At 48.3% G+C, this 12,864-nt stretch overlaps 1 protein-coding gene across 4 annotated transcripts in view; it reads left to right on the top strand.

The window, feature by feature from the left end:
- CTNNBL1 (catenin beta like 1) overlaps positions 1-12,864 on the top strand; it is a 170,719-nt gene that overhangs the window by 156,827 nt on the left and 1,028 nt on the right. Inside the window, exons 14-17 of one of the 4 annotated variants that reach the window (XR_003682743.2) lie at positions 1,785-1,922; positions 2,152-2,224; positions 9,561-9,674; positions 12,236-12,371. Coding sequence is in view for 2 of the 4 variants with exons in the window: in XM_028498220.2 (XP_028354021.1) it covers positions 1,785-1,922; positions 2,152-2,224; positions 9,561-9,674 (325 nt within the window). In the remaining 2 variants the exon portion in view is untranslated. The remainder of the gene's footprint in view (positions 1-1,784; positions 1,923-2,151; positions 2,225-9,560; positions 9,675-12,235; positions 12,372-12,864) is intronic. The other 3 variants (XR_003682744.2, XM_028498220.2, XM_024128341.3) reach the window with 3 other exon arrangements.

Below are 12,864 nucleotides of genomic sequence, written 5' to 3' on the forward strand. Positions count from 1 at the left end.
GAGTTCTGGAGCAGGAAGTTATGATTATGAGCAAATGAGAAACTAAAGAGGCCCTTCTACTGTTTAACTCCTTGGACATCAGTCCAGTGCTCCATGACTACCTCATGAACATTAGCACTATTACCAGATTACCAAGGAATTTGCTACTAAATGAAGCTATGAATTAGTGCTGGTGATTCACTGGGCAGTGCAAGGCCTGGCAAATCTAGAGCCCTCTTTTGCCTCTCAGACAGAGGCCTTTGGGAGTGAGATGAAAAGTAGCCTTGTGTAGCTGCAGGCTGGCCCCCTGGGCAAATAAAGAAGCATGTTATCTGCGTCTAAATAGTCTCTGAAGGATGCTGGTTGGAGATTGATGACCACAGTGGTAAGTCCTTCGAGTTTGGGAGAGTGGAAAGCAGGGTGCCAAGGGCTTCTGTCAGTGTCAGGAGCCTGAGTTGTCAGAGGGAACCATGGCCATAAAACCACTGATGGAATTAAGAAATGGATTGTTGTCATCAAAAGCATGTATTCAAGCACCTGTCTTCTTAGACCAGTCGCCAGTCGTGTAGAATGAGTCCCTCATCCAGTTCTGACTCCTGAGAGCTGACAGCCTAAAACAGAGATGTCTTTTTCCTTTCATTCACTGCATGGATGTTTACTGAGCTGGGGATGTAAAGACAAAATTCAGTCCCCACTTTCACAGAGCTCACAGTTCACCCTCATGAAATAAAGGGATTTACAGAAACAGGGAGCTGATGGTAACTGAAATCAGTGTGAATATGACGTGCCAGAAGAGGTCGTGTCGTGGAGTGACCTGCAAGGGTGCTGTCAGGTATTTTGGAAAGGAGGAGTTTTTAGCTTTAAGTAATCAGGGAAGGCTCTGTAGGAGAGGTAGCTTAAAAATAGCATTGGCTTGAGAGATACCCCAGAATCCCTAGGAAGGAAGGCCCTAAAGTCCCTGAGTTGGGAAGAAGAGCCCTCTTGGCAGAGGTGGTGATAATCCACTGGATGAGGGACTTCGGAGGTGGAGGGGAATGAAAATATTCTACAATGATTGTGATGGCGGTTACACAACTCTGACTATACTAATTGTATGGTATGTCAGTTGTATCTCAATAAAGCTGTTTTTGTTTTTGTTTTTTTTAAAGAATCTGCTAGAGAGGAATAGATATGGGGACAGCAAGTCTGATAGGTCTGGGGTTACAAAAGGTTAGGAAAGAGACTCCCATCACTCATTAGGACTTTGGCCTTGAGGGAGTATTGAACTTGTGGAATGAAATGGAAAGATGGGCAGCATTTTGCATCTAACAAAATGTAAGCCAAAAGGGACACATAGATTGGGTACCTGTGCCATCACCAGGGTACCAAGACAGAATCTTAGAGAAAGCAGACCTCTCTTCCCTAGGTTAACTTGATTTGGAAGGGAAAGAGAGTTAAGTATATCTGTAGAGAGGTTATTTATGGAGGCTGGAGCGAAAGAGTTAAGAATGAGTAGAAGCAGATGAATAGATTTGTGTCCCCATCAGCTTATTTTTTCAGGTTGAATATGTTGATGAGATCATTTTGGCCCTGAGTCACTGTATAGGAAAAATGGACTTTAATCTTGACTCCCTGGGCCAACAAGAGAACATAAGATACTTTAGAATAATGGGAGAAGCAGGAGGCAAATTGAGGCAGAGTGGTTTTCTTTTGTTGTTGTAGTTGTAATTACTACTCTTCTGTGTATTATGGGTGGACTAGAAACCTATTCTTTCCTCTTTCACTCATTGTGTGGCTTTTATTCCCAAACGTTCATTCATTTCTAGGACATGGTCCGGCGTGGAGAAATCATAGACAATGACATTGAGGATGAGTTCTACCTCCGGCGCTTGGACGCAGGGCTTTTTGTTCTCCAGCACATCTGCTACATCATGGCAGAGATCTGCAATGCCAACGTGCCCCAGGTAGGAGGGCGGCTGCCCCTGGATGGGCCCTTCCTTCCCTGCCTCCTGCTTGCCACCTGCTTAGGTAGAATGGAGTGGATCACACTCTCCTTGAATTCCTTCACTCTACGTGGGCCCTCTTTTTTAGGGATGGGGGTGAGGTGAATACTTTCAATATGACATATTCTGATGTCTACCAGGGCAAATGATGCTTTTCCTTTCTCTTTCCACTCTTCCCCTTCCTTATTAGATTCGCCAGAGGGTTCACCAAATCCTAAATATGCGTGGAAGCTCCATCAAAATTGTCAGGCACATCATCAAGGGTGAGTTGCACGTTGCTTGTGTCTGGGGCTCCAGGGAATTAGATGATGCTTTCTTTCTGTCTCTGTCAATATCCCTGGAATTTGGTGCATGGCATTCTCTGCACTGAAGGCTTAAGTGTGTTGTCCAATTCAGTGTGTGTCCAGGTCATCTAGTCAGAATACCAAAGACTAACCTAGTTATTCTCTACCTCTGACCCTCTAGTTCCAGAATTTTAAAAACACATAACAAACAAGAAGCACTAGGTGTTGGAAATTTAAAAACAAAACAAAAAAACACGAAACAAGAAATAAACAAAAACATCCAGCTCCAAACTGCATGTAGTGGAAGGAAATTGCTTTCTCAGGGAAAAAAAACAAGGAAGTAACAAGAACTACCTGGAATTAAGGCAGAAGGAAGTGAATCTGAGGCAGTGTGGTGTAGTAGAAAAAGCATGCCTGCTTTCCAGTGCTAGCTCTGCCTTCCCCCAGCTGTGTGAGCATGATCTAGAAGAAATTTTGCAAAAGTTCACAAGATACTTACATGATAGCATCCAGTGTAGTGCCTGGCACACAGAAAGTGCTTGGGCGAGTTTCCTTCACCTACCTCAACGGGTCTCTCAAATGCTGTTGTATCTTTGGCTGGACCTGACTCAGCTGGAGTGGCTCCCAAGAGGCCCCCAGTCGGTGAGCATGCTCTCAATCAGCTCTGTGGTGCAGTTCCACCCTCGGGCCACTTAGCACAGACTAACACACATGGCGGCTAGAAGCCTGTATTGGCCTTTATAGTACTGATAATGCCTGAGTTCAGAGAGAGAGTCGTGATGGACGTAACTGCAGGCACATCATCTCTCTCTCTCTCTGACCCTTGTCCTGCCCACTTCTAAGATGAGCGATTAGGCTAGATTTACTCAGAGGGTTTGCCTGTAAGTGGCTTATAACTCCTGTTACATGTGGGAGATGAAATGTGGAGATAAATGATACATATAATAAAGTGAAGAGAAGTTAAGAGCCATGGGTTCTGGGATCTGGCTCCTGAAACAGAATCCTGGCTCTGCTGTTTACTGTGATAGCTTGGGCAAGGTATCCAGTTGCTCTGGAACCTCATAGATTAGGTAAAAGGATTAAATGAGATGATATATGGAAAATATCTCAAGTTAATAAGTTCTTGGCAAATGTTAGCTATTATGAGTATTATGAACTATTATGATGATGATTATCATCAGCAGCATTATAAGTGAGGCATGGCTAAAACCCCATGGGAAGCCTTGTGGGAATAGTAACATTGAGCTGGGTCTTAGACATTCCAAAACAAAGGAACAGGGTGAGCGAAAACATAGGACTGGAAATCACATGATCAGCGCAGCCCTCCCAGGAGGGTGGGGATGGTAAATCCATCGTGCCCATTTTGCAGCTGGAGCCTTCAAGGCATTGGAATTTATTGTCTTCTCCCTCAGAAAGAGGAAAGGGGGAACTTGTTCATGAGCCTAGCCTAGCATCTTCCACAGTGGCATCATGGGTGCTTCCTCCTCTTTCTCAGTGTCACATTCACATGAGTTACTGCTCAGAGTGTCATGCCACCTCCTCCCTAAGGTGCAGCTGTGGTGATTTGCAACCCCAGCCTTTAAATGGCATTTAGTTTCAATGCCCACATGTTCAATTAGAACTTTTTATTACTCTCAGCTCTACTCTCCTGCATTTAGGCTTCTCCCTGCACCTCCATTCCTGTGAGCAAAACAGTGATCTGGGAAAGGAAAAGTGTTTTTAACAGGTGCTGACACGTAGTAGGTGGATGCTTTTCTTTCAGAGATCCTAACACATATACCTGAGGTTATTCGGGATTTTCAGTTGCTGTGAGCCAGGCTCTGTCTCCCTCAGATCCCAGTTTATTCCCCAAGTGCCTGTTAAAGCACTGGGTGCATACTGGGTGCTGAATAGACATTTGTTGATTGTCTGGGCAGGTGAGCAGCCTGCACAGATGCTGCGTTCATTCCCACCACCCTTGTTCCTCTCCCCTGTTGCTTTCTTTTCCCGCTCTGTCCAGACTCTCAGATCCATCCTTCCAGACCCAGGTCCGGCCCTTCAGCTCGCTCACCATCACCCTTCACAGCCAATCCATTAGTAAAGCTGCCATGTCTGCCTCCAGTCTCCATCCTGAATCAATCCACTTCTCTCCATGTGTTATTTCCCATCACAGCACCCAGTTTATTTCCTTCCTAGCCCTTATCACAGTCTGTAATTATTTTTATTTATGTCTTTGTTTCCTTGGTTTGTGTGTCTCATACATTAAAATGTAAGCTCCGTGACGTTAGGGACATTGGCTCGTTCCCCGTGTCTCCTCAGCACCTAGAGCAATGCCAGGCACATAATGGACACCCGGTGAATATTTTAAACATTGTTGAATTAAACCCTACCCTTGTGTGAATTTAAATTGGCAAATGTTTACTGAGACTCTCCTCAGGGCTCGGCACAGTGCTAATACTGTGCTACGAAGGTGTCATACAGCACCTGCCCTCATGGAGCTTATAGTCTTCTGGGGAACATAGATGTAGAAATGACCAACCATAATCAAGCTAAGTGAAATACACACTCCAACAACTACTCAGCTGGCATTGCTGGGTGCCAAGCTCTGTATCCAGTACTAGAGACACAAGGAAGAATAAATAAGCAAGATCCCTGTCCTTGAGGGTTCATGGTCTAGCTGGGAGAGATACTCGAAACTAACTATGATGTGCTAGGTGCTGCGTTAAAGTTGTGAACAGCGTTAAGGGAGTGATAAGGGGGCAGTAATGGAGGCACAGGCCATACCAAGGAGTCCCAGGGGAGGAGAGGCTCCTCCCAGGACTGGGAATGGTGTCCCAGAGGGAAAGGCACGTCCCAGGCAGAAGGAGCAGAGGTCCAACACAGGACATCATCAGCGGCCTTCATACGGACTCTGCCACATCAGTGGAGGCCAAGCAGGGGTGAGGGAGGCTGGAGCATTGGGTGGGGTTGGGAGTATTGCTGGGCAAGTCTCTCGAGTTCTTTTGGGTACACGGTGAGTCTGGGGTACGGGTAGCACCTGCATCCCTTTGTTGGCCAACAGAGAGTAGACATTCTCATTGGGGCGGGAGAGGTGCTTGTTCGGACAATTTGAAGTCAGTAGTATGGAGGTGATATTTAAAGCCAGGAAATTAGATGTCATTGCCCAGGTCAAAGAAGTCCTCACAGGACACTGACCACTGAAAACAAACAAAAGAAAGAGTTCTCTCCAGATGGAAGGTTAAGGTTATAATAAAGGGCTCACGCTGGCCCCAGGAAGCCCATCTGCCTGCAGTGTTGGGCGGTGGAGCTGTGCCACAGGCTGCCTCTCAGCAGCCCCTGAAAGTGGTGCAGTGAGCACGCTCCGGGCAGTGCTGAGGTTGAAAAGGGGTGAGGCTACCGCAGGGCTGGGTAGGGCCTGGCGTCTGCTCAGGCCCACCTCTTAAAAGCCTTCACGCCCTCCCCGTCCTGCCTCCACCCTTCATTCCATCACAATGCACGAAAAAACAAAGCCTCACAAAGAAAGCCAGCTCATCAGTCTGTCCTCTTTGATTTTAATTTTGTTTTTCAGTTTGGGTTGCTTCCTTTTTTTTTTTTTTTTTTTTAACGTGCTAATTAGATGCAAGCTTTTTTCTCTGATTTTATGTCCTATATATTTCCTAAGTTTTGCTGGCAGGATGACAGCTGATGTATCCCTTGAGGTCTCAGGAAAATGCTGATGAGGCAAGCCCAGCAGGGGACTCTTCCCGTTATATTTCAGTCCCCTTTCTCATGATTTTCCTCCCTTCTTTTCTGTTGGGGGTGCCGAGAGAGCTGGGAATAATTGATGGCTCATTAAAGTCCCTTGGTTTGCAGACTGCTTACTCAATGCTCCCAAAGTCCAGCTTTCCCTGAACTGGCAGCAACTCTGGCCTGAGGCCTCTGGTGCCCGCCTAGGGGATGGTGGTCTCTGTGCCAGAGAAGGAACACGCGCTCTGAAAGGGCAGTGACAGTCGTCCTGGCTTTTACCTTCTGGTGCCTGGCCCACACCTGGCGCAGAGAAGGGGCTCAGCTAATGCTTATTGAGGGTACTGCTGAGGTGGTGCTTCAGGCTTCTTTGTGCTGTTCCAGAAATCCGGGACCACGGTAGGTCGAGTGGTCTCTCCCTAGCACGTCCTCTGTGCCAGGCTTTTAATGTATGTTCTCTGGTTCTCACGATGGTCCTAAAAGCAGGATCACAGTCTCCATCTTGCAGATAAGTTAACCAAGACTTGTGGTTAAGGTTAAGGGATGTTACCCAAGTCACTATTAATGCTGGAAACTGGATCCAGACTCAGTCGGTCTTCCATCTGGCAGAAAGGAGAGCTCTAACTGTACCAATTGGCTGATACACTCCTACTGCATTTTAAGAAAGAAAATTCAGGGCATCCACCTTTACAGAGCACCCACTGGCATCACAGGGCACTAGGTGGGCTCCTTAGATGAGTGAGACACTTAGGAGGCCCTGTCCCCAGGGCAATTCAGTGCCATCACATGTGAAATAAATAAGCACAACACAAAGCAGATTGAAGTCAGTGCTAAGATATGAAGTGAGACTCGAGAAAGCACAGTTAGTTCTGCTGGAGATTAAAAAGGAGCTTGAAGATCCAGAGAGGCTGCACAGAAGAGGAGGTGCTTGGGGTTGTTTTTTTTAATTGTGCTAAAATATGCATAGGAGTTACCATTTTAACCATTGCAGCTATCACCACCACCTGTCCATAGAACTTATTTTCATCTTGCAAAACTGAAACCCTGTACCCATGAAACACTTACTCCCCACTCCCTCCTCCCCCAGCCCCTGGCAACCACCCTGGTATCTTCCGTTGATGACTAAGTAAGGAGATGGCTTCCTGAAGCCTGTGAAGGACCGACCTCCATATGCAGATGCAGGTGTACATTGAGTGGTCCTCTCCTTGGGTATGGACTGGGAGCTGTGACCTGGGAGTACTTCTTAGTAGAAATACCTGTGCCAAAGGTTAACATGGAAGCCCCTGGTGAGTCTCCTGAATGTTTTAGTCACTGGTGGAAGTCGTTGGAAGATCAGGTGGTGCTGGGCTGTTTGGCAGAGGAAAGCTTAGAGGATTACTGACTCAAAACTCTGCCACTGGTGGCGAAAAGACTGAGCCAAAGACTTCAGAATGCTTTCAGAGATTGGCTCCCGGCCCTTTGATTTGCTTGTGTTCTTTATGGCTTGACGTCTTCTCTCAGAAGCTCATAAACATGTATTTCCATATTGATTTCAGCTCTTGGTAACCTGAGCTTTGCCTCTGTGAGCTGAAAGCTGCAGAAGCTGATAGGGTTTCTCTTCGGTGACGCGTTGATGTGTGTGACTTGCACCAGGCCGTGGCTGCTATGGCCTCTAGGGTTGGGAGGCAGGAAAGGACCCCGGAGGGGCTGTTTAACCTTAGGCAGCTACTTGCCCTCGCCCTAAGCCACCGAATCTATAAGATGAGGGTAATCTGCCTCAAAAGGTTGCTGTGGGAATTAGATGAGGTGCTGCAGGTAAAGTGCCTACATGTTGGCACGTAAGAAGTGCCTGATAATGGTAGCTACCGTCACCGTTGTGATTCGCATCCCCGCTCACGCAGGAATAAGCAGAACCGAGAGGCACAGACCAGCAAGAATTCTGGCTCTCTGTAACTTGGGCTAAGTTAGTAGATAACCGGTTTGAGCCTTCCTTTACTCCTCTGTAAGAAACAAACCGAAAGTGAATACTGCCCCAAGGAAGGCTGAGGTTGAGATGCAGCTGGGGGCCTGGGACAGAATACTTGCTCAGTAAACACAGGTTCCTTCCTTCCCTTCCTTGGCCTAATCCTTTCACCAGTGCTGGCAGGAAAGCCCATGGACCAGCACCTAGGCCATACTCCTCAGGGCCTGGTGGGGGTGGAAGGGGTAGGTGGTGCTTTTTCAAGCAGCTGAAAGGTCTGTGGGAAAATGGTCTATAGGGATGTGACCCTGTTAGCGCCGTAAGCAAAGGGTAAGTTTCCTTCTCCTCCTCCTTTAAGTAGGTTTCATTTTAATCGGATCCCTGATGAAGCTTATATCCCCAGTTGCAGCCCCAGCACAACATCCTCCTCCTAGAGAAGTAACATTAGTCCCTCCCCACTCATCCTTGTCAAGGACTCTCTGTTAGACCTCAAGGATTTTACTTCCCCAGTTTCTATTTTGTGATTATTTCTACGTCTTCAAGGGTTTTCAGTGTAAAAATATTGGCGTTCCTCTTCTCCCCACTCACCCTTCCTCCTGCACTTTTTCAAGGGTGAGTGTTTAAGGCTTAAGGTCCAGGGATCTGAACCAGGCTTTTGAGCGCTGGTCCCATTCTCTGTCCTCAAAGACAGTCCTTCCCCATCCGCCAGCCCGGGTGTCCCTCCCTCTTCCTCTTATACCAAAACCAGAACAGCTTGTATTCCATGTCTGAATAGTAAACCTGCTGTCTAAAGTTTGCTTTAATATTTATGCGTTCAGCACTGCTGCCTGTTTTTGAGCTCCATCAAAGCCTTTATTGTAAGAGCATCTGAAAATGCTGGGGAAGTCGAGAAGGCCGTCTATGTGTACACCGTCTTTCTCACTCTCCAGCCCTACTCACACTCTTCCTGTCTCCCCTCTCCGCCACCCTGAAGTTCTCCCTTCATCTAGCATCTTTCTTTTTCCTTCTCCCTTTCTTACACACACACGCACACGCACACACACACACACACACACACACACACACACATGCGCGCACACAGAGCAAAGAGGACTCTTTCCCAAGACCTCTGGGAGGAATCTGTTCAATATTTATAAACTGCTGCAGCAGCTTTAATAACCAGAGGTAGCTGGCACCACCCAGGTTTGCTCCAAATAGGATTCTACTCTGGAAACAAAGAATGAGTTGGGGTAAGGGGTGGAGGGTGAGAGGTGAGGTGCACAGTTGGTACTAGCTGCCACGGCCAGTGGGAGAGCACTCGGGGCTTGTCAGACCCAGTGGGCCTGGCCCTGTGGCTGGCTCGCTGCGGGACCCTGGCCGGTCACCTGTCCATCCAGTTGCAGTACATTTCTGAGAGGCCTGCCAGCCCTGACACTCAGTGACCTGGCATGAGGGAGCATGGCCCCAGCAGCCCACTCCACATCTGTTCTGGCTGCTGAGGCCCCTTTACTCCAGGACATTCCCTCCAGAGCCTTACTTTTTTTTTTTTTTTTAAACATCTTTATTGGAGTATAATTGCTTCACAATGGTGTGTTAGTTTCTGCTTTATAACAAAGTGAATCAGCTATACATATACATATATCCCCATATCTCCTCTTGCATCTCCCTCTCACCCTCCCTATCCCACCCCTCTAGGTGGTCACAAAGCACTGAAGAGCCTTACCTTTTATGAGGACGTTGTAGCCAGATGCCCTGCCACGGCTGGGCTGCTTTGGAGATTTTTTCCCCAAAGGATGGGGAACAGGCAGGGTAAGATAACTGCCTAGGTAAGAGGATGCCACTTTGGGGACCAGCTCCCCAGCCCCACCCGCATGGCTTTTGACGTGCCTTTTTCACTTCTGACACATGTTCTTGGTTTGAATATCAGCTCCTCTACCATCCTAGACTTGGGCAGGTTGCTTCAGTTCTCTAATACGCCTCAGTTTCCTCATCTCTCTGTAAACAGAGATGGTGCTCTTTGCCTTATAGGATTGCTGCAAAGATTATATGAGACAATATAGATAAATGCCTGGCACGTAAACAGTGTTCACCACACGTGAGGTCCCATTCCACTCTGTACAGGATAGCCCCTCTTCCAGATCCTACTAACTTCCTTCACAGCCCATCTCCAGAGAGCAGGTAATCTGACTGTTTCCTCCTTCCCCGCATGCGGGGCAACAGAGGAGACTTGTCCATTGGGTGGGTGCTCTGTGTACAGCGGTGGCATGTGTTTTTCTAAGGCCTTGGGAGGGTTGATTCAGCAGGGGATTGATATAGACTTTGGTCCTCCACTCTGCACATCCCTAGAAAGAGATTAGGTCCCTCCAGAGAAGTTGGCTTTACTTGGAAAAAAATCACTGCCCCAAAGGGTCAGACTGTTTCTCCACTTCCCTCTCTCCTGGGTCTGAGAATACATTAGGAGAACAGTGTTAGTTCAACTCTGCGCATCCCTAGAAAGAGATTAGGCCCCTCCAGGGAAGTTGGCTTTACTTGGAAAAAAAATCACTGCCCCAAAGGGTCAGACTGTTTCTCCACTTCCCTCTCTCCTGGGTCTGAGAATACATTAGGAGAACAGTGTTAGTTCAATCCATTAAGACTCTTGCTTTCAGACCATGCCTCTGAGGGTATTAAATGCTATAATGGTCATTTCTCTCTCTCCTGGGGCAGCGACTAGATCATTCACATGTGAGTAAGAGATACCACTTACATACAGCCCCTAGCCTTCTCCCGCAGCCCAGTTTCTGTTCTCCCATCACCCCAGCTCTCCCTTTAAGGAGCCTTAATAGAAGGGATCACAGCTGTTTGCTGTTGGAGGTGATGGATGGGCCTAACAGAAGAGGATGATTTCCAGGGGGAGACACACAGCTGGCACATGTCTGAATCCCAAGTTCTGTTTTCCGGCACATGTCCAAAGTAATAAAGAGGACAGAGGAAAAATGAAGAAGTGGTAGGGGCAAGGTATTTCTCCATCATGGTGGGGGATGGGAGGTAGGGGAAGGTTTGCAGGCTTTCTTCCCTTTCCCCACTCTTTGTCTGATTTGGATGAGCAGATGTTTTATTATGCAGAAGCCTCTTGCAAGAGAGTTTTCTATTGTTCCATCTCAGGCCACCCCAGGCAGGGAGCTGGGGCAGACCCGCAGGCACTCATCCTGATCCACTGCCCTGAGAGCTTATTCACAGCACCAGACTGGTAGTTGGTTCTCAGCCAGGCTCTGCTGGGAATTTAGCTGAAAGTAAGGCGAAAGCCCCTACCTTCATGAAGCTGTCAGTCTAGAGGGAGAGAGGGAACAAGTAGAGGATGATCTAGAAGTCAGGCCTGCGGTGGAGACAGAGGCCTGAGGACAGGAACAGGAGTCAGAGGTGAGCGGGCGGGGCTTCGCGGAGAAGGTGTCTTTGAAGGATGTGTGGTGTTTCCCCGAGAGATGTTGCTGGCCTGAGCAAAGCAGGCTCAGGGAGGGAACTAGCGTATCTTGAACATCTGTTATTACAGGTTCTTTACATGCATTTGCGGAGTGGGAGGCCGCGCAAGGCCACCTAGGATTGTGAGTCAGAGTCAGGATACAAACACAGCCCACAATGTTGCACCATCTCCTGTCTGAGGGCGGGGGCAGGGCACGGTCAGCACGCAGAGGAGTTGGAGCTCCGTCTCCCCTCCCCGTCCACTGTGCTCTGTGCACCTGCTCCTGGGCGTCACCGCAGGAAGCCCAGGGCCCCACTCACCACTCAGGCCCTGCACTCTCGTCCCTAAGCTCCACACATCATTTCTGTGCCATATTGCACCCCTTCCCGCCTCCTAAAACCAGCTGACCACATAATCTGGGTGGGGGGGGGCAGGACACTTTTGAGAATAAAATGGAGGTGTGTTAAGTACTCTTTTGGGATAACAGGGGAAATGGGACCATATGTTTACCCACCTTACAACTCTTTATGTTCTGTCATCAACATCATATCCTGTATTCCCATCCTCTTTAGGCGTATTTCCTTTATCTTCCTTCTCTAACTAAAACTGCCTCTACCGGGGACAGGTCCTCTCAAGTGGTACCTACTTTTTCCCACGTGCCTTTTACCACTGGAGACGGGGGAGGGGCCCTCCACACTCCTCCTGGGTGTCTCTAGACCACTCTTTCTCTCTCCCTCTTTCCAAAAAACACCCATTTGTTTCAATCTCATGTCAGTGGACTGTACCCCAGCCCCCCTCCTTGGTGGTGCCGACACCTGTTCCCCTTATTCCTTGGAGGAATTCCAAGCTCCCTGTCACGCTCTCCACTCCCCTGTCGTATCTCTTAGCAACTTCACTATCCACATCTCTTTCTCTCACGCCCCATTTCCAGTCTCTCAGTAAATCCTGCTGGATCCACCTTCAGAATACATCTAAAATCTGAAGACTTCTCACCTCTACCATGACCTCCTTGGACCAAACCACCAATCAAATCACATCTCCTTCCTTCTGCCCTTGCCACCTTCAAGGTATCTTCCACACAGCAGCCAGAGTGAGCTGGTTAAAGTCAAATCATGTCATTCCTCTGCTTAAAACTCTCGTATAACTTCTCGTCTCGGGGGAAGTCCAAAGTCCTTACAGTGGCCCAACAGGCCCCGCCCCTCCCTGGCTCTGAGCTCCTTGCTCACCTCAGGGGGTCCGGCATGCTCCGCTCTCAGCCCTGCTCTGCCGCCCCTCTGCCACTTGCTCCCAGGTACTCCCCCACACACCTGCTTCAGGTCTTTAATCAAATCCCCCCATCTCTGTGAGGCCCTCTGACAGCCACCCTATATATTTTATTTACCTTTCAGTTTGTCTCCCCCACTAGAAAGTAGGCTCCACAAGTGCAGAGATTTTCACCTGTCCTGTTATTTTATTTTTTTTTTTGCGGTACACGGGCCTCTCACTGTTGTGGCCTCTCCCCGTTGCGGAGCATAGGCTCTGGACGCGCAGGTTCAGCGGCCATGGCTCACGGGTCTAGCC

The sequence above is a fragment of the Physeter macrocephalus genome, chromosome 14, assembly GCF_002837175.3.
Source record: "Physeter macrocephalus isolate SW-GA chromosome 14, ASM283717v5, whole genome shotgun sequence".
Taxonomy (NCBI): Eukaryota; Metazoa; Chordata; class Mammalia; order Artiodactyla; family Physeteridae; genus Physeter; species Physeter macrocephalus.